General features: G+C 34.5%; 2 protein-coding genes and 1 pseudogene across 2 annotated transcripts; 2 read left to right on the forward strand and 1 right to left on the reverse strand.

Moving 5' to 3' along the window:
* Positions 1-1,990: 1,990 nt before the first annotated feature.
* Positions 1,991-5,242, forward strand: LOC120210165 (serine/threonine-protein kinase STY13-like). The gene is made up of 6 exons (XM_039208954.1): positions 1,991-2,662; positions 2,875-3,007; positions 3,593-3,788; positions 4,042-4,166; positions 4,272-4,430; positions 4,731-5,242. The coding sequence occupies exons 1-6, from the start codon at positions 2,532-2,534 to the stop codon at positions 5,049-5,051; spliced, it is 1,065 nt and encodes a 354-aa protein (XP_039064885.1). The 5' UTR covers positions 1,991-2,531; the 3' UTR covers positions 5,052-5,242.
* Positions 5,243-6,643: 1,401 nt separating this feature from the next.
* On the forward strand, positions 6,644-12,393 carry LOC120210166 (annotated as a pseudogene).
* A 112-nt stretch (positions 12,394-12,505) lies between these two features.
* LOC120210135 lies at positions 12,506-20,574 on the reverse strand. The gene is made up of 15 exons (XM_039208935.1): positions 20,554-20,574; positions 20,210-20,406; positions 15,683-15,791; positions 15,437-15,562; positions 15,213-15,317; positions 14,888-14,971; positions 14,477-14,592; positions 14,239-14,340; positions 13,983-14,099; positions 13,835-13,891; positions 13,686-13,752; positions 13,534-13,587; positions 12,946-13,011; positions 12,801-12,836; positions 12,506-12,618 (listed from the first exon to the last, which is right to left on the reverse strand). Exons 1-15 carry the CDS (start codon positions 20,572-20,574, stop codon positions 12,601-12,603), a joined length of 1,275 nt encoding a protein of 424 aa, XP_039064866.1. The 3' UTR covers positions 12,506-12,600.
* Positions 20,575-22,074: the final 1,500 nt, after the last annotated feature.

Below are 22,074 nucleotides of genomic sequence, written 5' to 3' on the forward strand. Positions count from 1 at the left end.
TACATAAATAAATAAATTATTCAAAAAAATAATATATAAATAAAATTACCTCCGAATTTATTCGTCAATAATCGAATACATGCCTTCGATCAACCCTCAATAATCCTGCCACAATAATCGTAATAGAGTAGATAAGAGAGAAAATATGAGATACAGAGAATTTTTTTTGGAAGAAAGGTGTGAGCAATTTGGTTTTCTTGGGGGTCATATTTATAGGAATCCTTGTACCCCTCGAAGCGAGGTAAAAACAATCTCGCGTTGCATAAGATGCGTAGAAGAACCTAGCCCTCTCTAGAACGCAAGGTTGTGGAATCAAATTTAAAATATTTTGAGAATGCGATTATTTTTCGATATCTCGAGAACCTCGCGTTTTATGTAAACAAATTCATTAATTGAAATATTAAATTGCATTCTCTGAAAATAGCATCCACGTTGGATGAATCTCGCGCCTTATACAACAAAGACTATTATTCGCATTTATTATGACACGAGGTAGTCATATGTATGTAGTTTAAGGATATTTTTCTAACAAATCCAATTGGAGTACTGTTCCAAAAAATTTAATTTTTTGGGGTATTTTTTAAATGTTCAAAGGTACTTTTTTTTTATTATGATTTTGAGTTTAACTACGTTCTTTTAAAAAATTTATTAAATCTCATTTATTTTTTACATAAAATCTTAAAATCTTAAAACCTTTCAACCATTTATCGAATTATTTTGGATAAATTACATCATTCCTCACTGAATTATATTCCCTCTCCTATTTTCCTCACTCAACTTTCAATTTGTTTAATTTGCTCATTGAACTTACAGACTCAATCATTTTGCTCACTCTCCCATTTTCTCTCTAACGTTTGGATGATGTGATATTTTTTAATATAAAATAATTAAAATATTAAATAAAAATAAAAGGTGGCTAGATGCCTCTGCCGACCATCGTTGACCGTCGTACATGGTGGTTGTTCAATTCTAAATTTCATGGGTTGTTTCACCTCAATACCTTAAGTCTAAATCCAACCTCCATTTTGTCAGAACTTACTCCGAAATACATGAATTTGAGATTGAAAGTGAGGAAGTCAAAACATTTCAGTTCATATTCACGAGTTTTGGGACATTTTTCGATGAAACAATCACCATATTTGGACTTAGGGGGTCGAGACAAACCGACTTATGAAATTTAAGACCGAACGACCACCCTCAATGAAGATGGATGGTGGCTGAAATAAAAATGACATGGTGACCGGCGAAGAGAAAATGAAGAAGAAAAGGAAAAAAAAGGTAAATTACACAATTCCTTACTGAACTTTACTCTCTCTCCTATTTTACTCACCGTAGTTTCAATACAGGATTCAAAACGACGGCATTTTGGTGTATATTTAAGTTTTTCAAAACGACATCGTTTTGACGTTTGTGTCATGTCATAACATCGTTAACTATTTAACGGCAGAGTGAGCAAAATGATTAAATCTGTAAAGTTTAGTGAATAAATTGAGAAAATTAAAAGTTGGATGAGGAAAATAGGAGAGAGAGTAAAGTTAAGTGAGTATGGTGTAATTTACCCAATTATTTTATATCCTTTATTTATTTTTCTAATTCAAACATATAGTTTTTATTTTTAAATTATTTTTTAAAATGATGGTGAAGATGATGAAGTGGCGACCATAGCCCCACTGGTTTCGAATAAGTACAAGGTGAAGTTAACCAGTTGTCAGGTGCAGTGAAGCCGAAGAAACTAATGATTGAGATTCGAAGGAAAGGTCTAAAAGAACATTTAGTAAGTAAAGATATTACATTATGAGATTTGGTAAACTTTGGGGGTATTGATGCCATTATCTCAATAAAAAAGAGAGAGTAAAAACCAAGAGAAAGTAAAAGAAACATGACAAAGATTCACCATAGTTTCCATTACAGTGTAATGAATATAACCGCGTTGAAAAACAAAAACAACTCTTCTTCCTTACAATCTTAAATAATCAATCTTGATCCACACTCTCTACCCCAATCCTCCATTCAAGTCTTCCTTTCAACCTTCTTTATAAAGTTCAATCCTTTCCCCCCTTCTTTCACGGTTCACTTCTTCACTAAGAAAGAAGAAAAAGAAGAAAATTGCATCTTTTGTTTTAATTTCCTTTTGTTTGTCTCAGTGCTTGATTCTTAGCTGTAGGGTGTTTTCTGATTTTCTGTTGTCCCTCTTTATTTATGAATAAAATTTTGTTTTGTTGGGACTTCTTTAATCATTGTCCATCATTAAAGGACAGTTGCTGGTGGGGTTTTTGGATCTGAAATCTATGATTTTTGGGATGGGTTTTTTTGTTGTAAAACTGTGAAAATAAGTAAAATCCAGGTTTTGAGCCTTTGAGTAGCAGTAAAAGGCATGTCTTTTGTTACTTTATTTTTATTTTCAGCTATGAAAAGTTCTGTTTTTTAAGTTTAAAATGTGGGATTCTTTTTTCCAAAAGAGTTTCTTTTTGATTGATCGATAAATGGAAGTTCTTTAATTATTGTGTTAAAATAAAGGGTGGTTTCAAAAGATGGGATCTGGAAATGGGTTTTTTTCAACTCAAGATTTCAATTTAGATGCTAAATGGCTGATTGATCCTCGGCAGCTTTTTGTTGGTCCTAAAATTGGTGAAGGAGCTCATGCTAAAGTATATGAAGGAAAGTAAGTTGATTTTCTCTTTGAAATTCTAATCAAGTCAATTTAGTATTTCCTTTTTCTTTTGGGTCTTTTAAATGAATCCCAGCCATTTAGAACCATTTTGGTGTAAATCATATTGATAATTTGAGTAGATATGATAATAATTTATAAAAGAAATGGATAAATTTGATCATTAATGCCTGTTAGTACATGACGGTTAACTTATGTTTTTTTAGATACAAGAATCAAAACGTTGCTATTAAGGTTGTTAGAAGAGGGGAAACCCCTGAAGAAATTGCAAGGAGAGATGGAAGGTTTGCAAGGGAAGTTGAAATGTTATCCAGGGTTCAGCACAAAAATCTTGTCAAGGTTTGTTGATTTTGCCATTGGTTCTTGTTGCTGAATTTTGTCGTTCCGGGTTAGAGTTGATATTGTTGATGAATATCGGTCAATCCATGAAGTTTTGGGTTAATATATGCGTGTATAGGCTCGCATCATATCAGAGCCTGTGAAGAATCATTATCTATGCTGTTGATTGTTGTTGCTAACTATTATGTACTTTTTTGGGTTATAGTTGCTATTGTCAATGAGTATCCTTGAATCTGCAGAGTTTTAGGATTTATTAAGTGGAAATTGGCTTGTCAAGTTCTGTTGATTCATTACATATGCTATTGATTCTTTTTGTGATTTTTATGTTCTTTCGGGTTGTAGTCAATGTATTGTCGATGAATATCCATGAAATCCGGAAGTTTTAGTTATTCTGTTGGTGTCTTAGCAGAGCTGGTGAAGGTTTGTTGAATCATTATATATCCCATTGATTCTTGTTGCTGAATTTTATGTTCTTTCTGATTATGGTGGATATATTCTCGATGAATATCCGAAAATCCAGAAATTTTAGGTTATATTAACTTGAAATAGGTTCGTAATTTAGCTGAGTTTTTGTTTGTTTTCCAGTTTATTGGAGCTTGCAAGGAGCCCTTTATGGTGATTGTAACTGAGCTCCTATTAGGTGGGACATTGAGGAAATACCTTTTGAATATGCGACCGAAGTGCTTGGACATGCAAGTAGCTATAGGATTTGCACTCGATATTGCTCGTGCAATGGAATGCTTACACTCACACGGGATCATTCATCGGGACCTGAAACCTGGTATGATTATAACTTTTTTCCAGGCACACTTTTATATTCAACGAGTTGCATTCACTATATCCATACTATGTAGCTGGTCTTGTATTAACTGTGACTAGCTGAGAAGAACTAATTTTATAACGATTTCTTATTCTTACGGAACAAATGTTTCCCTTTTTAAACGGACCGTGAACCTCTACGTCAACCTCATGCGATATTACACTATCACCTTTTATAGGTTTGCATGATCTTGATATATTCTTTCCTATTGCAGAGAACCTGATCTTGACAGAAGGCCATAAAACGGTCAAACTTGCGGATTTTGGCTTGGCTCGTGAAGAGTCATTAACCGAAATGATGACAGCTGAAACCGGGACTTACCGCTGGATGGCTCCAGAAGTAATATAATTATTATTCCGAACTTAAGAGCGATAATTTTTCCTCTGTTTAAATGTCGGGTTTTCTTTTATGTTTAGATTCTGACCCCTTTAAATATGCTAACAGCTATATAGCACAGTCACGTTAAGGCAGGGAGAGAAAAAACATTACAATCATAAGGTGGATGCGTACAGCTTTGCTATCGTGTTGTGGGAACTCATCCATAACAAGTTGCCGTTCGAGGGCATGTCGAATTTACAAGCAGCCTATGCGGCTGCTTTTAAGGTAATGAATGATGCGTAGCCATGTTCTGTAGTGATAGTCTCGAGTACAAGCTTGTCAGATGCCCTTTTAATGGATGAGAAATTTTTATACATTTGGGTCATGAGGCTATCAGGCGGAGTTTAGTAAGTCTAACGATGGTGAATCGGAATCAAATCAGAATTAAGGCTCTTTGCTCATGCTTACTGTCACAAATCCGGTTTCACGTTTCTCGAAATGTCACCGAATCATTTGTTTCTTCAAATGCGAGTAGGGAATTCTGATATAGACATATTGGTCTGAGTTTTAACTACGTTGTTTCAGAATGTTCGACCTAGTGCTGAGGACCTTCCGGAAGATTTGGCATCTATCGTGACTTCATGTTGGCAAGAGGATCCGAATGCTCGGCCCAATTTCACCCAAATCATACAGATGCTATTACACTATCTCTCGACCATTTCACCACCCGAGCCGTTGATGATGCCTCCCAAAAGAACAACATCCGAGAATGTTGTGTTTCCACCAGAGTCTCCGGGAACAAGCTCGTTGATGGCTGCCAGAGATGATGTAGCGGAAACCCCAAAAGACGGTGAGGAAGACGATAGGCCGAGAGGTTTCTTCTTCTGCTTTAATAAGTGTTACTGATATTAGACTTTCAAAGGGTATTATCACCATATTAATTTTTAGGGGAAGTTCAATAAGGTAAATTAGTCTCAATCTGCTAGATATTAGAAGCAAAAAAATGTCAAAATTAAGGAGATGAATTTAGTTCAAAATCTGTAAACTATACATTAATGGATGAGAACTTTTGGTGGTAGGGGTTGCATTGATGGGAATCCATGTTAGCTTCGACTCGGTATTCATATTTAGCATTCGTGCTCGAATACGAGTAAAAAAATCTGACTCCTTCCATAAATTGAAATATCAAGGTGCACCAAATGCCAATGGTTTTATATTTGAAGTGTTGAGAAACACAACTACGGAAGGAATTGATCTGTACAATGGGTATGGATATGGGTGTAAACGAGCCGAGTCGAGTTCGAGTATTGTTGAGTTCGACTTGACTTGAAAACTCGCGAGCTTAAAATTTTCAAGCTCGACTCGAACTCCAAATCATGAACTGAAGCTTGTGAGCAGTTCGAAAAAGCTCGAAATGAAAAAAAAATTCTTAAACTTAAATCGATTGAAGTCTCAAACTCGAACCAATCTTAAATACATGAAAATCTTACTGTATTTTAAAAAAAATTCAATACATAAATATTAATATTATTAATAATTTATTTTAAAAAATAAAATCTTAATATATTATATTTTCAAGCTTTTCAAGTCGAATATCAAGTAGATCGTTTCGGTTCGCTAAGAACTCAAGTCGAGTCTATTCGATCTGAGTATTTATCAAGTCTTGATCGAGTCTATCTCGAGTAGTTCGCAATCTATCTCGTCTCATTTACAGCCGAAGAAAGGATACACCTGTTCTAATAAAAATAGGAAATCAATTTTCTTATTTAGTTCCGCATTGAATAAGAATAAATGAAAAGCCTAAATCTTTTCCAGTGTGTTTTTAGGCCAAAATTCTAAAAAAGGGAAAAAATACATTACTTCTCATTTAACATTTAATATTTTTGTACAAACTAAACTAAGCAACTTTAAGTGATTAAGAGATTTATTATTATACTTTTAGATCTTAGGTTCCAATACTAAGAGTATGAACGTTTATTGTAAAATGATTAAAAGTCTTTAAACAAATATTACTTTATATTCAATCCAGTTTATCAAAAAGTATTTAATATGTTTTGTTTTCTTATTTTATTAAAAAATTAACACATTTTAATATTTATATTATATGTTATTTAAATTTAATCCAATGTAATATAATTTATATTATATATACAAATATAAAAAATAGAAATTAGATGAAACTAGTAAATGTTGAAGTTCAAACTGGATAAAAATAAATAAATTTCAGTTTTGTGACAGAAATTCTAATATTGATTTTATTATTATTTCCGTGAAAATATGGGGTACTTCACATTTATCTTACTAATAATAATTTGACAACTAGGCCTTTGTAGGCCTAAATGACCAGTGAAACGACACCGTTTGTTCCTCTTGGGGGGGCTCAAGATCGGAAATCGCTCTCGAACAAAAATCCGACTTGAATTTGACAATCTGTGTCTTTTTCAGTTCCAGTCAACTTCGAAAATCTCCGGGTGTCTTTTCACATAGTATTTTTTTAGTCCATGAATTAAGTTCCAACTTTTCACTTCTTAAATCTTTTGTTCCCTTTTCTTCAGGATTTTCATTGCTTGTTAATTGAGCTTCGAAGATGAGTTTGACGTCTCGTTACAAGGTTTCTTTAAATTATTTTTAATGTGTTTTTTTTTTCTTTCTGATTGTTGATTGGAGCTAATGCTACTGTAGTAAAGTTTTATATTTTTTTTAGAGAATTGAAGTTTTACTTTAGTTTTAGTTCAAGACTAAATAAGCAAATAGAGTGATTAAAATCACGTTGTCTGTTCCTCTTATGAGCGTGTAGGTTAAGCTTGTGATACCTGTATACTATATGTTTGCTTAAATGGATTCTGTTGTTTGTGCACTAACTACATAAGTGAATGTTGTTGAATTTCTTTTTGGGATTGTGTATGTAATTTGTTGAGTCCTTGTGTAGGGGGTTGTTGGATATGTTTTTGGCAATGATAACTCTGGTTCCAGTGAAGATAGGTAAGAACATAACTAATTGCTGTTAAGAGTTAACTTTACCTTCTTCTTTTTATACCGGTTTCGCTATGGAGTTACTATTTTTGTGTCTGTCAATAGTTACATTGAGCGCTTGCTTGATCGGATTAGTAATAGTGTCCTGGCTGAGGACAGGAAGACTGCTATTACAGAGCTCCAGTCTATTGTGGCTGAAAGCCATGCCGCCAGCTAGCTTTTGGAGCAATGGGTTTGTGTTCCTACCTTGTTCAATTCAGCTAGTCCTCAAATTTAATTCCTCTTCCATTCATGTCATCTGTTTCTCTCTTGTTTAGTAAGGCTAGCATTTACATTTTAGCAGGCTTTCCTGTACTCATGGGCATCTTAAAGGGAGAACAAAATGATGTTGAAAAGATTTGTGATCTCCTTTTCTTGCTATGTTTTTTCTATTTGTTCCTTTATTTCTTATACACTATTTCTCAGAAATGCATGCATGATAGCTCTGGAGAACTTTGGTTCAGCAGTATGCAGAGTATCGGGAATATTTTTGTCGCATTTTTAGGACTGTGGTTTTGTGGTGGAAAAATTATTAACAATCATTTCAGGAGGAAAATTTCATGAGTTGATGTTTGAATTATCTTATAGGAGGATAAAAGTTGTGAACTAAACTTGTAGTTTCCAAATTATGTAAAATGTTTAAAAAGAAAATTATGCATTAGTTTTATCACCGAAGCATCGAAGGGTCCAGTGATTGGCTTGAAAGTTGGATGGTCCAGTTGTACGATCAATGCTTATGTTTCCGAGTCTGTTCCCTTTATTTGAGCTAGCTCTTTTATGACCCTGCTCCTTTTTTCTGTTTTCTTCCCTACGTATGACAAAAATCTTGTGGTAATTGTTCCTGGGAAAACATATTGCACTTCTGTTTTTGTTATAGTCCAAATATTGTTGTTTCCAGTTATCCCTCAAGGTAACTTTTTTTATTGAGAATTTCCTGAAAATGTGTAAAAGATAGACTAGCATTCATTCCCTTTCTACAGGTTCGTGGGGCCCTTGAAACTCTTGTTAGTGCTTTGAGACCAATTGATCATGCAAAAAGGCCTACGAATGAGGTTCATCCAGCTTTAATGAATAATGATTTGCTTTCCCAAGAACCAGAGAACATTTCTCTTCTACTAAGTTTGCTGGTTAGAGTTCTTTATATGGATCAGAACAACTTTTATATACTATTGCAGTTGCTTCTTGGAATAACATAATTATCATCTTTCTTGGTGATTTTGTAGTCAGAGGAGGATTTCTATGTGCGATATTACACTCTTCAAATTTTGACAGCCCTTCTTACTAATTCTGAAAAGAGGTATGAGTCTTACAGAAACCCTTTCTATCCTATGTAGATGTTTCTTATTGGCTTAGATGTTTCTTATTGGCTTCGGTTCGAAAGCCTCTTGCTGAGTTCCTATTCAGGTTACAGGAAGCAATTCTATCAATTCCTCACAGTATAACTAGGCTCATGGATATGCTGATGGACCGTGAGGTATTCAGCCTTTTAATCAAATGATTATTCCTGCAAATTTAGTTAAATTTCATGATCTGCTTTATTGTAAGCCCGTGTGGTTCAATGACTCTTCAAGAACATGTTGGATTTACATTGTCAAACGTGAAAATGAAAATTTTGAAACTTGTTTGACAATATAATTTGGATGGGATAATTGATATATGTGGTTGCTTGTCTTCTTTATGAAGTTGATGGCTGTTGAGTGTTGACCTTTCAGGTCATACGAAATGAAGCCGTACTGCTTCTTACTTACTTGACTCATGAAGCTGAGGTGAGCTTTTGGCTTGTTTATTACCCCATATTCCACCCTTTAACATTCAGTTTTTCATTTTGCACCTTAACCTTGCTTACATATGTTTGATTACCATGCCAACTAAGGTAGTTCTGTGATTTCAGGAGATTCAAAAGATTGTATTCTTCGAGGGTGCACTTGAAAAGTTTTTTAGTATTATTAAGCAGGAAGGAGATTCTGAAGGGGGTGTTGTTGTGCAGGTGATTCTTTTAGTTTATTTTTAGAAGTTCAGTGAACTTATTCTGGCTGATTTGCTTTGGACCATTCATTTTGATTTTCTTAGTCCGGGGTTGTTTAGCTAAGTCATGCATGCTGTGAATTCTATGTGGTCCTTATATTGTTCTTGAACAGGACTGTCTTCAACTGCTGAAGAATCTTCTTCACGGTAATACATCAAATCAGGTTTATTCCATGTTTTTTTCCTCAATGTTTTCAATCTCTTTTATGAGGTTTTTTCTGCTACTGATTTAAAGTGGGTTTTAGGTACTAATAAGAGAGACTATTGGCTTTGACCCATTAATATCACTCTTGAGAAAGGGAGGAAGTACTTACCGTTTCACTCAACATAAGGTCAGATATTCAAATTTTTATAGCTTTGTTGCCAATTCCTGTTGATTCTTTCACATGATATCACAAGCTTACTGGTGAATTGTTGTTCTCCATGAAACAAACAACATGCCAGTAGACAATCAAAATAATCAGTGCGTTGGAGATTATTAATTTGTTGATGATGGGAGGTTCAGAAGCTGATCCTCAAAAAGACTCAAACAAGATCACCAATAAAACAATCCTAGTTCAGGATCATAACGTATCATATCTGTTTGAAATGACTGCTTGAAGAGCTATCTATTTCACTGATAGATTATCTTGTTTCTGTGTTTTTCTTGACTGTAGAAAAAGTTGTCGGACCATTTGCTAATGCTGGCGGTTGAAACTCTATGGGCTCCAATTGTTGTGCGCTGTTCAGTAAGATCACTGTCCAGGTCTGTTCTTCTGCATTTCTGCAGGTCATTCTCTAACGATTATGTTTGCCAGGCACTAAGGTGCATTGGTGATTTGGTTGCTGGGAATCGCAATAATCTAGATGCTCTTTCTAGCAAAGTTCTTGGTGAGGAGCTGCAAGTCGAACCGGCCTTGAATTCTATTCTCCGAATCCTTTTGCGAACATCTAGTATGCAAGAGTTTATTGCGGCTGACCATGTTTTTAAGAACTTTTGTGAGGTTTATACCATACCTTCTCTCTTTAGTAAATATTTTATTTGATTACTAATTATGCCTTTGTGGTTTACCAGTATCTAACATTTATGTGAACTGCTGTGTCTTGATTGTGAATTTTGGATTTTTTCTTATCAAAAAAAAAATTTTGGATTTTTTTTTATAGAAAAACATGGATGGACAGTCATTGGCTTCCACATTAATTCCTCAACCACTTTCGATGACCCATGCTCCCCTTGAGGAGGATGTGAACATGTCATTTGGAAGGTAGTTTACTCATAATCCTTTCTGTTCCATTTTTCTCTGTTGTTTTGCTATTTAGTCTAGAACGGTCTTGCTTCATCTAAATATTCCATCCTCTGATGAAATTATTTAATTTTTGTTGTACATATGGCAGCATGCTCTTACATGGGCTTGCGTTGAGTGAAAGCAATGGTGATCTTGAGGTAACCTAATGTTCTAATTTCTCCATTCTGCATCATCAACTTAGGTCATAAATTTTGACATCATCTAAAATATAGATTTTCTTCATTCGTCCTAGTGCTTACTGCACGAGAATTAACGAGCCCTGATATTTTGAAATACAGACTTGTTGCAGGGCTGCTGGTGTTCTTACTCATATTCTTAAGGACAATACTCGGTGCAAAGAAAAGGTATGCTGTCAAAATTTTTTTTCTCTTTTAAACTTGCATCTAGAGCCAAGTGCTAACTGTATGACTCATTTTTTCTGTAATCTGATTTTGGTGGAGATTGTGCAGGTCCTACGAATTGAGCTTGATGCCCCAACTCTGTCCTTCGGAGCTCCAGAGCTACTATTACATCGTATCGTTAGGTACTTGGCTGTTGCCTCTTCCATGAAAGATAAAGATGGGAAGCGAGGTTACTCGTATGTTCAACCAATTATCTTGAAACTGCTTGTCACTTGGCTAACAGATTTCCCAAGTGCAGTGCAATGCTTCTTAGATTCAGGCCCCCACTTAACGTATCTGCTTGAGTTGGTCTCAAATGCATCTTCGGCCGTGTGTGTTAGAGGGCTGGCTGCAGTTATCTTGGGAGATTGTGTGATTTACAATAAATCTAGTGAAAGCGGAAAGGATGGTGTTACCATAGTTGATGCCATACGCCAAAAAATTGGTCTTACATCGTACTTTCTGAAGTTCGATGAGATGCAGAGAAGCTTCCTTTACTCATCGGCAAAGTCAGCTGAGTCCCACAAACCGTTGACTAGATTTGCTGCTGCCATTATGGCAGGATTTGTCGGATCCGAAAAATGAGGGTCATCCGATCCTCACATCAATTTTTGATTCTCAGTTTGTTAATTACGTGAAGAGTTTGGAAGTGCATTTTAGAGAGAACATCATAGACGATTATAGTCACCCCAAGTCTGACGTGGTAGTGGTGCCTGCAGAAATGGAACAAATGGATGTAGAAAGTGACAAGGACTACGTCAAGCGGCTAAAAACATTTATGGAGAAACAATGCTCTGAGATTCAGGTAATACAAAGCATTTATGGAGAAACAAATGGATGGGTGTCATCTGGTTTTTACCTATCTGATCTGTTTCCCTTGTTCTTTTCATTACTAGAAACTTCTCGGCCAAAATGCCACTTTGGCCGAGCATTTGACGAGGGAAGGTCAGAGTGGGAACTCTCAAACCGAGCTAAGGGTGGGCAGTGGCTCAGACCACGTCCAAGCAGAAACACTTGGTCGAGATCTTCAGCAGTCATTGCAACAAATAGAGATGCTCAAGACAGAGAAAGCTAAGATTGAATCAGAAGCATCTATGTACTAGAATTCAGCCGGGAAGCTGGAGTACGATCTTAAGAGTCTATCAGATGCTTACAATAGTCTTGAACAGACCAATCACCACCTCGGGAAACAGATAGAAGCCTTGAAGAATGGAGAGACATCAACCACTCCTGATATCGAGGCAATAAAGGCCAAAGCTCACGAAGAAGCCCAGAAGGAAAACGAAGCAGAGCTAAATGATTTACTCGTGTGCCTCGGGCAAGAACAGAACAAGGTGGAAAAATTGAGTGCAAGGTTATCCGAATTAGGTTTCGATGTCAACAAACTGCTTGAAGGCATCGGAGACGATACGGGGTTCCCCGAAGATGATGAAGAGGAAGAAGACTGATGTAGCTTGTGTTAGTACAGTCAAATGACGTCGTCTTCATCCTCTCTTTAGGTTTGCCTGGTAAGGGTGATATCAGCTAAATTTGTGCACATAATGGGTAATTGTACAATTTATTTTAGAGTTGGATCGACTAATTAAATTATGGTCTTTATTATCTCAGAAAGAATGAAACGTTTGTAGATTAAGCTTCTAAAAAAATAAACCAGACGCCTATCTTGTAAAATTGGAAGGACTGACACCGAGTTCAGCATAATATTCTTTCTCAGCATTTCTCATCCTGTTCTGGAATATAACCCATTCATGCTTACACCTTTGCCTTATCTGCTACACCAAAACTTTGAAGTCATTATCACTCGTAAAACAAATTTAAATAACGGTCGCAACAAATGCTTGTCTGGCTTTTCTGTCATCAATATTCGAAGATGAAGAATGTAGGACATAGTGACCGGATGTTTAAACTTGGCTGGGATGGGGGTTGGGGAAGATAGGAATTTTTGGGCATACCTTTTCAACTGGTGTCATTCCGGTCTCACCTGGACCCTTGAAAATTTTATTGAAAACAAACAGAAATAATAAGGTAATTGCTGTAGGGAGCAGAATGGGAAATCAGCAAAATATATAAAATGGTTTAAAAGGGGTTTTAAGATACCTGGGTAGCAATACCTTCATGTACAATCCACTGAGCATCTACAACGCCTATTTTCTCATGTGGAGGCTGCTTCACATGATTAAGCAAATATCAACTGTTAGGGTTTTGGTGATTCAAACTGAAAAATTCACTATGCAACTTGTTTGGTAAAGAATAGAACATCCACGGGGATGGAAGATCGAAAGTTTGAGGCTATAACCTACCACGAATCCTCATTCAACATTGATCTCGACTAAGGGTATGAGACTGAACTCCACAATTTAAATCCTTATAGGATTATATTTCTACCATTAGACGTTGATTTAGGGTAGAAAATCTTGTTTGAGTAGATTTCTTATTATGCAAGTTTCTTTTGTAATCAAATAATCATCTCTATAAATTGATACTAAGGATTAAGATTAGAAATTAGTCGGAATTCTATGATCTTCTTGTTTTCTTCAATTTTCGATATTACTTTAGATCTCCTGTACTTGCCAATTTCCTCGTGTAATATAACATCAACACAACCCTTCGTTATGTGTATATATACATCTTCTGACCCATAATCATTTTATATATAAGTTGAATAATTGTTAGAAAGTAGCTAACCTCGACACATCTTCTCATATTAAAATCCAGACCCCATCCATGAATCAAGTCATTCTGGCATTTTTATGGAGAGTTGTATGTCATAAACCAGGAAAAAGAAAAAGAAGGAGAAATATGAAAACTGAGTTGAATTTAAGCTCATTTTGTTTTACCTGAATCATATGCCAAACACATCGCCATGCATTTCGAGAGAACACAGTAACCCTTATCTCAACAAAGCTGTGATCAAATATGTTAGACTTTGAGTTCCCAACACACACACACACACACACATGTATATGTATGTATTAATAATGTTTACGCTGCACATGGAGGCGAATATGAATCAGTACACCACCCAGGTCTCTCCTCAGTGTTCCTACAGATTATTAGCAACCCAAAATCAAACTACATTCTCTATCCATTCTCAACAGATATCAAGCAGTCAATATAAAGTAAAAAGTTCTTCCTTGTGAACTTCAGTGCCATCTTTCTTCATCGTCATCGCCCATGTCCGTCCGACACTGCATGGACCTAACCCCGGTTGGGATATCTCTAACCCATGTTTCCTCACAATTTTTAGGTATCTGAGAGTCAATAGTAGTTTCAGTTCATTTTCACATATGTATTTTCTACCCATGTTACTCGGACTCGATCTATTTGGAAAAATGAAAAGTCGGAGCAACATAGTTTTAATGGAGTTTTTCAGTGAAGTTAAGGACTTACTCCTCAGCATTGAAGTGTTGTACACCAAGATCTTCATCCCATATAAAAATGTAATCATATGGTGCAACAATATCAGGGTGCAAAAAGCGCTTGGCATACCACCTTATCGAAATTTTAATGGAATTTTTCAGTGCAATATAACATAACCAGAGCTTATATATATATATATATATATATATATATATGTGCGCGCGCGTATTATCATTTGTGAAAGCTAAAGGAATAGTTTCTTGCTAACCATTTACTCTGCTTTCGAGCACTCACGTGAACGGCTTTCCTTGACCACCCAAACTCATCCCATTCACTGGTTTGTCCATCATAATGGAACAATACAATTGTGAAGTTTTCTGAGAACTGTTGAAGTAAATAGAGGAGGAATAGAGTATAGACATGTGAGACAACAGAAGCAACAATATATACATAACATACATATATGCTAGTGTTGGATATGGGTATTTGGATACGTATTCGACTCGAGTGTAAACGTCTTTTCGTGTATTTGGAGAATTCTCGGAAGTCCATAACCTCATACCTATTTACCCTTGTTCGAATAAATTTCGAACTCAAATACTCGAAGATGAAGAATCACGGTAACATAGTGCATACATGTGTATATGTTTGCACGAGAGTAATGAGAGAGAGGACTGGCCTTTTCCACAGCTGCATTAACGCTTTCTTTCTGTGTATAACCAACAGTAAACGCTACAAGATACTTTGGTGCGATGCCAAAGTCCTGCAGATGCAAACCCATCAACAGGAATATAGTAGAGAAACAATAACATATTACATATATATAAATCGTTGTTTCTGGTCTAATACAGACATGGTTTTGAGATTCGATTGTCCAAAGATGCTCCGATGATGAATCTTGGGGAAAAAGTAGACAGACTCATGTTCGACAATAACACCGATTCCGAAAAATATAGCTGAGATATCCTAGAATAGGATAAATACACATAGAAAAAGATGCATACCTCATTTGGCTTACCCCATAATCGGCGAGGATATATATCCGACATCGGAGAAACTATACCAGGGGGAAGTCCTTCGGCACCCTTTGGATTTGTTGGAATCCATATCTGCCATAATTAAGGAATTACCAGAAACATACATACATATATGTATATATGAGACTAATTCACATAATTCAATATAAAACATACATACATGTATGTTTGTAGAATAAAAAAGGAACTACCATTGATCGGTTGATTTTGTTAGATGGCGCCGAGACAACCATATGAGCCTTGAAAGAATTCACAGCATTGAAGAGTGCTTGAGTTGAAAGATTAATGGAAGGAAATAAGGTGGATGGGAGATTCATCTACCAAAGATTCAAATGTAATGAAATAAAGTTGCCAGTTTAATGTTGAAGAAACACATGGAAAGTGAATTAGGAACAACTACAAATGTAATGAAACAGTGAGAGACAGAGCAGTGTAACCTTTACTGAAAGATTTGGTAATATTAGTCCTAAAAGGAAGCCAAACATAGCTCCAGCAAATGTTGTTAAAATCAGCCTCATTGCCTCAATTGCTTTCCTTGCATTACCACTGCAATTGTTAATCAAAGTTATTCATGCGATAAAAAAAATGAAAGCTTGGAAACAAAACAGGGAAGAAAATCAAACATTCAAAAACACGCACAAAGTTCATTCCACTCATCGAGAAATAACATGATCGAATGAGGGGGGGGGGAAACAACACACCTTTTCTCAATTTGGGGTTTCCCTGAAAGACTGGGATCAAATGAAAAGATTTCGATATTTACGTAGAAGTTAATGTTTTCTTCTTTGGTTTTTCCCCCTTAGACACTTGATTTGATCGATTGAAATTTGGTAAACATTATCAGAGGGTTCAAAGTGAGATCCTTGATTGTTTGTGTTTTTTTTAAGCTAAAGCTATTATAAAATAGTATTTAATTTAAATATTTTCAATCATTTGATAATGAATATTCAATTACTCTTACAATTGTTGGTACACAAATTTATAATCTTTAAAAACTTATATAATATATATATATATATATATATATATATAATATTAATATAATATATGATTTTTAAAACATTTTGAAAACTTATATAATATATATTTTGTAAAACATTTTGAAAAAATTATAATATATAGTTTTGAAATCATTATAATATATAGTTTTTAAAAAATGCATTTTGAATATATATATAATAAATGATTTTTAAAACATTTTGAAAACTATATAATGTATAGTATGAAAACTTTTTAAAAATGATATATATAATATATAGTTTTAAATTTCTTTTTTATTATTTTTATCATTATTTTTTCTTTTTTATTTGTTTATTATATATTTTATTAATTCCTTTTTTATTTTCTTTTTTTTGGTCTAGATCCAAAGCTAGGGTCTAAACGGTCCAACAGAAGTCCAACCGGGTTTGGGCTTGACCCAACCCAATCCCGGGTTAGGGTTTCCAACAATGGTAAATAGCGTCGCACAGTAAAAAAATCAAAGGTCAAGTCCGAAACGGCCAGTCGGTATCCCGGGATGACTGGTCACACGAACGGCGTGCACGAAGATCTCGGAACAACCCACTCATTTCGGGACCAAAACAACCAACACCGAGACTATAAAAAGCCCCCGGTGAGGCCATGCAAAAGGACATCAACGATCAACAACAAAGCCACAAAAATACAACATCATCACAGTACCAAAAATACAAATCAACAACCAAAGGTCGAAGTCCCAAAACAACAAAAAAAACCCAAAACAATTACACAAAAAAACAAGCGAAGCCTACCATACAAAAAGGCATTCGAGGCTACAAAGAGGAAAGCTCACCGGGAAGCCGAAGAGACACACCGAGAAAGGTAAAAACCGAACCTTTCGGGCTAGATCTACATCATTCGAAGCAGTTTTAGGCGATTTGGGTTTTGATTTTGTATTCAGAGTGACGAGAAGAGCATTTGGTGAGGTTTCGGGTTTGTTCGGCCGCTAGCAATGACGACCGGAGCGATTTCCGGCGGCGGCTATCGGCGGTTGACCATTGGAGTGGTGGCCGGGTTTCCACCGGGGATGGGGAGAGTTGAGAGGATTTGGGGGAGAAGAGAGTTGTTTATTTTGAGAGAATGAGTAAAATGATTTTTTTAGGCTTGATTTTGGGTTTTATATGCGACCCGTGTACCCATTGGACCGACCCGTGCACCCTGACCTAGCGTCCGCGTGTTTTCGTGCAGGAAAGGGATAATTCCCTTTTAGTCCCTCGTTCTTTGTAAGCTTTCATTTTGGCCCCTTAATTCAAATTTAACCCTAATTTCACTTTTAATTTTATCCCCCAATTTCATTTTTCTTTCAAATTAGTCCTTTTTATTTTCACGTTTTATTTATTTTTTATATTTTATTGTTACTTTTGTATATATGTTTTTTATCATTTTTATGTGTATATATTGTTTATTATTATTATATATATATATATACACTTTTATTTATTTATTTTTATTTTTTGGGGTCTTTTTGTTTTATTTTTATTATTATCATAATTATTATTTTTATTCTTGTTCTCACCTATTTTATTTTTGTTCATGTTTCTTTATTTTATTTATTTCTTTAGTTGTAATTTTAGTTTTTTCTTATATTATAAATTTCTTTATTTATTTTATTTTATTTTATTTATTTTATTCATTTTATTTTATTTATCTAACATTTTTTTACCTTTTAAGGAGTGTGCTTTTAAACCAATCGAAGGTAAGTAATTGGAATTGGGTTTTTAAATTTTAAATTTTATTTTTTTCGCAATTAAGACAACCGACAAATTAATTGGTACCGAAAGGGCAGTTCAAGGGTGTTAATCATTCATTGACTGTAACTGACTCCCGAACCCGACACATTTATGGTAAGACGTAAATCATGTAAGATGGTGTCCGATCTACCTAAATATCGTTTTAAAATGATCAGTGGGACTTTATCCCAATTATTCAAGTTGAAGCCCAATTCCGTGCCCAACTGAAAGACGGTTTGCGACAACCAGTTAGATAAATTAATCCGTACAATTGTTACTGTACTTTTTTTTGAAGGTTATTGAAAATGAAAGTCTTGTACTATGGAATCCATATTTATATTTGTGAAACCCCTTGGTATTTTGTTAGTAAACTACATTCACAATCATTTAATTATAAAATTATTTTAATTTTATACGAATAAAAAAATGAGTGAATGATAATTATTATCTCTAAAGATCTGAGTTTAAATACTAGCTATTGCAAAGTATTTGAGCATTTATTATTAAATGAAGGATAATTTTTGGAACATATGCTACCACTTGTAAACATGATATATTTATTAGAAACCCTAAAAAAATCATTTATTAGAAAAAAACCCAAAATATCATTAATTGGAAAAATACCCCAAGCTACACATGTAGGATTACCTCGTGTCCTACAAAACACGTATAAGAACCTCGCATTTTATAGGGCACGAGAACCGTCTAACGTGGAAACACTTTTCAAAGAATATAATTTAATATTATGATAAATGATCTCGTGTTCTACAAACTACGAGGTCCATGAGAAATTGAAGCGTCTCAACAATTTATCGCGTTCTTCAAAATAAAATTTGAAATTTGAAATTAAATTCTCTAAGACCTCATGTCTTACAGAGCGTGAGGTTCGTATGAAAAGTTAAATACGTGTCTTTTCAATGGACCTCACGCCTCGCATCATGTGAGGTCCCAATAACATCACTTCGTAAGGGGTACAAGGACTCCTATAAATATGGTGCACATCCACCCAAAATCCTCACACTGAATTCTCTCTCGATTTCCTCCTCTAAGCAGTTTATTTATTACTTTAAAAATCTGATTATTTGTTATGGCAGGATTATTAAGGCTTGATCAAAGACACGTGTTTCAATTATTAGCGGATAAATCTAGAGGTAATTTTTTATTTAATTATTTAAATTTTATTTTTTAAAATTTTTATTTGAAGGGGTATCAACGTACGTGTTATATCAATCGTTTCACACCACCTAAAGATGATATTCTTCCGTATTTGCATAAAGTCTGTTTTGATTACGTTAGCAGTATAATTTGTGGTAGCAAGTTGCATAACACACATGTTTCATTTTCCTTGTGGGGAAGACGACTATTACCCTTCAAGATGTTGCATTCCATCTTGGGTTGTCTATTGACGAAACAACTATTATCAATGTTGTCGAGGCTATGGTATGACTTGTGTGAGAAACTGCTCAGAATTTCTCCTCGCGATTTGAAGTTGTTGCAATCGTGGGCTTGGTTCCGAATGTTGTTTTTACACCCAATTCTTAAAGAACTGACCCATTTCACTTTCCACTACTTCGGAGTTAATTAAAAATAAACTAGATTTATATATTTAGATCATTACACTTTTTTTATAATATGAAAAATAATTCTATTTTGTTATATGAATGATATGTGAATTGGTATACTATCTCACACCCACCTATCAAAAACTCTACGTGATTTTAGATTGTTGATCGATAAGATGACATACGATGTAATAATTATATTTGATTTGATTTTTTTAATTTAAAAATCATTTTTTAATTCAAGTTTATCTAACTTAGTTTATTTTTTTCTTGTAGTTCATGTGGATGTTGCACAATGATGATACTATTATAAAATATACTTCGGATGAAATAGGTATCAGTTCGGGCGTTTGGGTGTTGACTGTTCTGTTGATACTCTATGAGATAGTCGAGTGGCATCCTATCGATCACATGCTGTGACAATTTAAATATGTCCAAATGATTCCACTACCACCACCAGACTTGAACGAATTACATCACTTAATGCGACATAAGAAGATGGATGTTAATTGAGACCATCATCATTCGATATGGGTGTTCTGGGGACGACAATATTGGATAGGCGACGACTCATTTGTCAACCCATCTTCGACCATAGTGTTTCATATGTTTATATATTGTGATACAAACAAAATGGGAAGCCACATATATCGACCAAAGAGGAGCGATCACGTGAAATTTATGTACATCCCCCAAACTGCCTGCCGATACAACATCCACCGACGTAACGTGGTGGAAGAGGTGGAAGAAAATCAAACCAGAGAAGAAGAAAACACGCTTCAGCCTCATCATCGAGAACAACACATGCACTTGTACAACCAACAGAAGAGCATTAGACAATGGTGCCATCACCTGCATTCACCCACTCGACTCAGTCAACATTTTACCACATAGGGAGTCAAACATTATTTCAGTATATGTTGCCTCTGATGGAAGGTTTTTTCACTGACGCATTTTATTCTTGTCTGATGGTTTTTCCTTCATATTACCTTCATGTACCAATTCAACCACATTATCCATCACTTTCATATGTATCTGTTCCACCATCAATATTTTAATTTTCACCATTAGTAACAGAATTCGGATTCGATAGTGTTTAGAAGATGTCGTCCCAGAGCATATTCTACACCGATCTCGGTCCTAGTGCCAGTTATGGTATTGCATATGTAGATGGCGATGACAATGACAATGATTATGGTGATCGTGATGATAATGGTGATGTTGATGCTGATAAAGATAGATTGATTCGTAGGAATCCGTGTCAGGCTCTTCGTCCATAACAATGTGGTATAGGTGGACAAAAGCATAATTAGTTATTTTTTTACTTGAAATGAAAAATTATATAATGTTTAAAAACTTGATCATAATGTTTCTTTAGTTAATCGAACTCTAGTTACATTTTTAGTTGATCGAAATTTTAAAAATATATTTAGTGAATTGGACAAAATACAAAAGATACATTACTTCACCTAACTTATGATTTCAAAAATCTATTTTTATACAAAATAATGGACCTCACGTTTGGTAGAAAGAGAGGTCCTACCATGTTAGGAATCCAAGCCAGGAACCCCGTGGACCTCATATTTCGTGTAATGTGATATCCATTAAATATAAACTCTGATAGGGTGTTAGGAATTGTATAAATAGCCCCCTACAAGTTTTTTTCCTCACATTCTCTTTTAGTTATTCAAAATCATGTATATGTGGGAAATTTTTTGTGGTTTTGAACTTTATTTTTGGGTCTTCCGACTTTGACTCCAACGATTGGGATTCAAGCTCGTCTTTAAATGAGGATGTGTTGTAAAGGAGGCAATAAAATTAATAGTTTAGTATCATAAGAGTAAACTTGAAGAAGATGATAATAATAATAATAATAATAATAATAATAATAATAATAATAATTGATATTTACCAATCCGACGTAACGAACGAATTCGAGAGAGGAATGAAAAAATATGAAAAATAAAAATGTGGCAACTATATAGTTCGTGATTGTAGTGGAAAATAAAATAGTATATAAAAAATGTAGCTTTTTATATTTGAAATTTATCATCAAATCGAATCGAATATAATGTTAAACTTTGTTTAAATTATAATTAAGTTTAAATTTATTAATTTATTTAAATTATCTGTAACACCCCTGACCTATACCCGACCCGGATACGAATACGAGGTGTCACATTGACTTTTCAAACATATGAAATTAACGAATAAAAATAATTTGTAATTTATAATCAAGATAAAAATGTGTAAACATTAATTTATATAAGATAAACATATGACATTCGTGATTGCATAAAACTTTGATGGTTTACAAAATAAAATATATGTTTACAAAATCGATCAGAGCATTTCAAATTAAATGTATAATACATGTCAACTGTTTACAATATGAAAAAAAACCTACATTTAATTTGTTATGATATGATCTTCTGAAGTGTATGCTATCCTCAACCCAAATCAATCTTAAAAATCATTATCGTTCTTTAACTCAATTATATCGAATCATAAAAATTTGAG

The sequence above is a fragment of the Hibiscus syriacus genome, unplaced genomic scaffold (genome assembly GCF_006381635.1).
Source record: "Hibiscus syriacus cultivar Baekdansim isolate YM2019G1 unplaced genomic scaffold, ASM638163v2 tig00109916_pilon, whole genome shotgun sequence".
NCBI lineage: Eukaryota > Viridiplantae > Streptophyta > Magnoliopsida > Malvales > Malvaceae > Hibiscus > Hibiscus syriacus.

Bases quoted from the DNA above. Each gene is read 5' to 3' on its own strand.
- LOC120210135 (XM_039208935.1), bottom strand. From the start codon at position 20,574: ATGGATAATGTGGTTGAATTG. The intron at 15,792-20,209 runs GTCGATATATGT...TAACAATTGCAG, and splicing joins CACGTGATCGCTCCTCTTTG to TGGTAATGCAAGGAAAGCAA. The intron at 15,318-15,436 runs GTAGTTCCTTTT...TAATTATGGCAG, and splicing joins ACAAAATCAACCGATCAATG to ATATGGATTCCAACAAATCC.
- LOC120210165 (XM_039208954.1), top strand. From the start codon at position 2,532: ATGGGATCTGGAAATGGGTTTTTTTCAACTCAAGATTTCAATTTAGAT. The intron at 3,008-3,592 runs GTTTGTTGATTT...TTTGTTTTCCAG, and splicing joins AGCACAAAAATCTTGTCAAG to TTTATTGGAGCTTGCAAGGA. The intron at 3,789-4,041 runs GTATGATTATAA...TTCCTATTGCAG, and splicing joins TCATCGGGACCTGAAACCTG to AGAACCTGATCTTGACAGAA.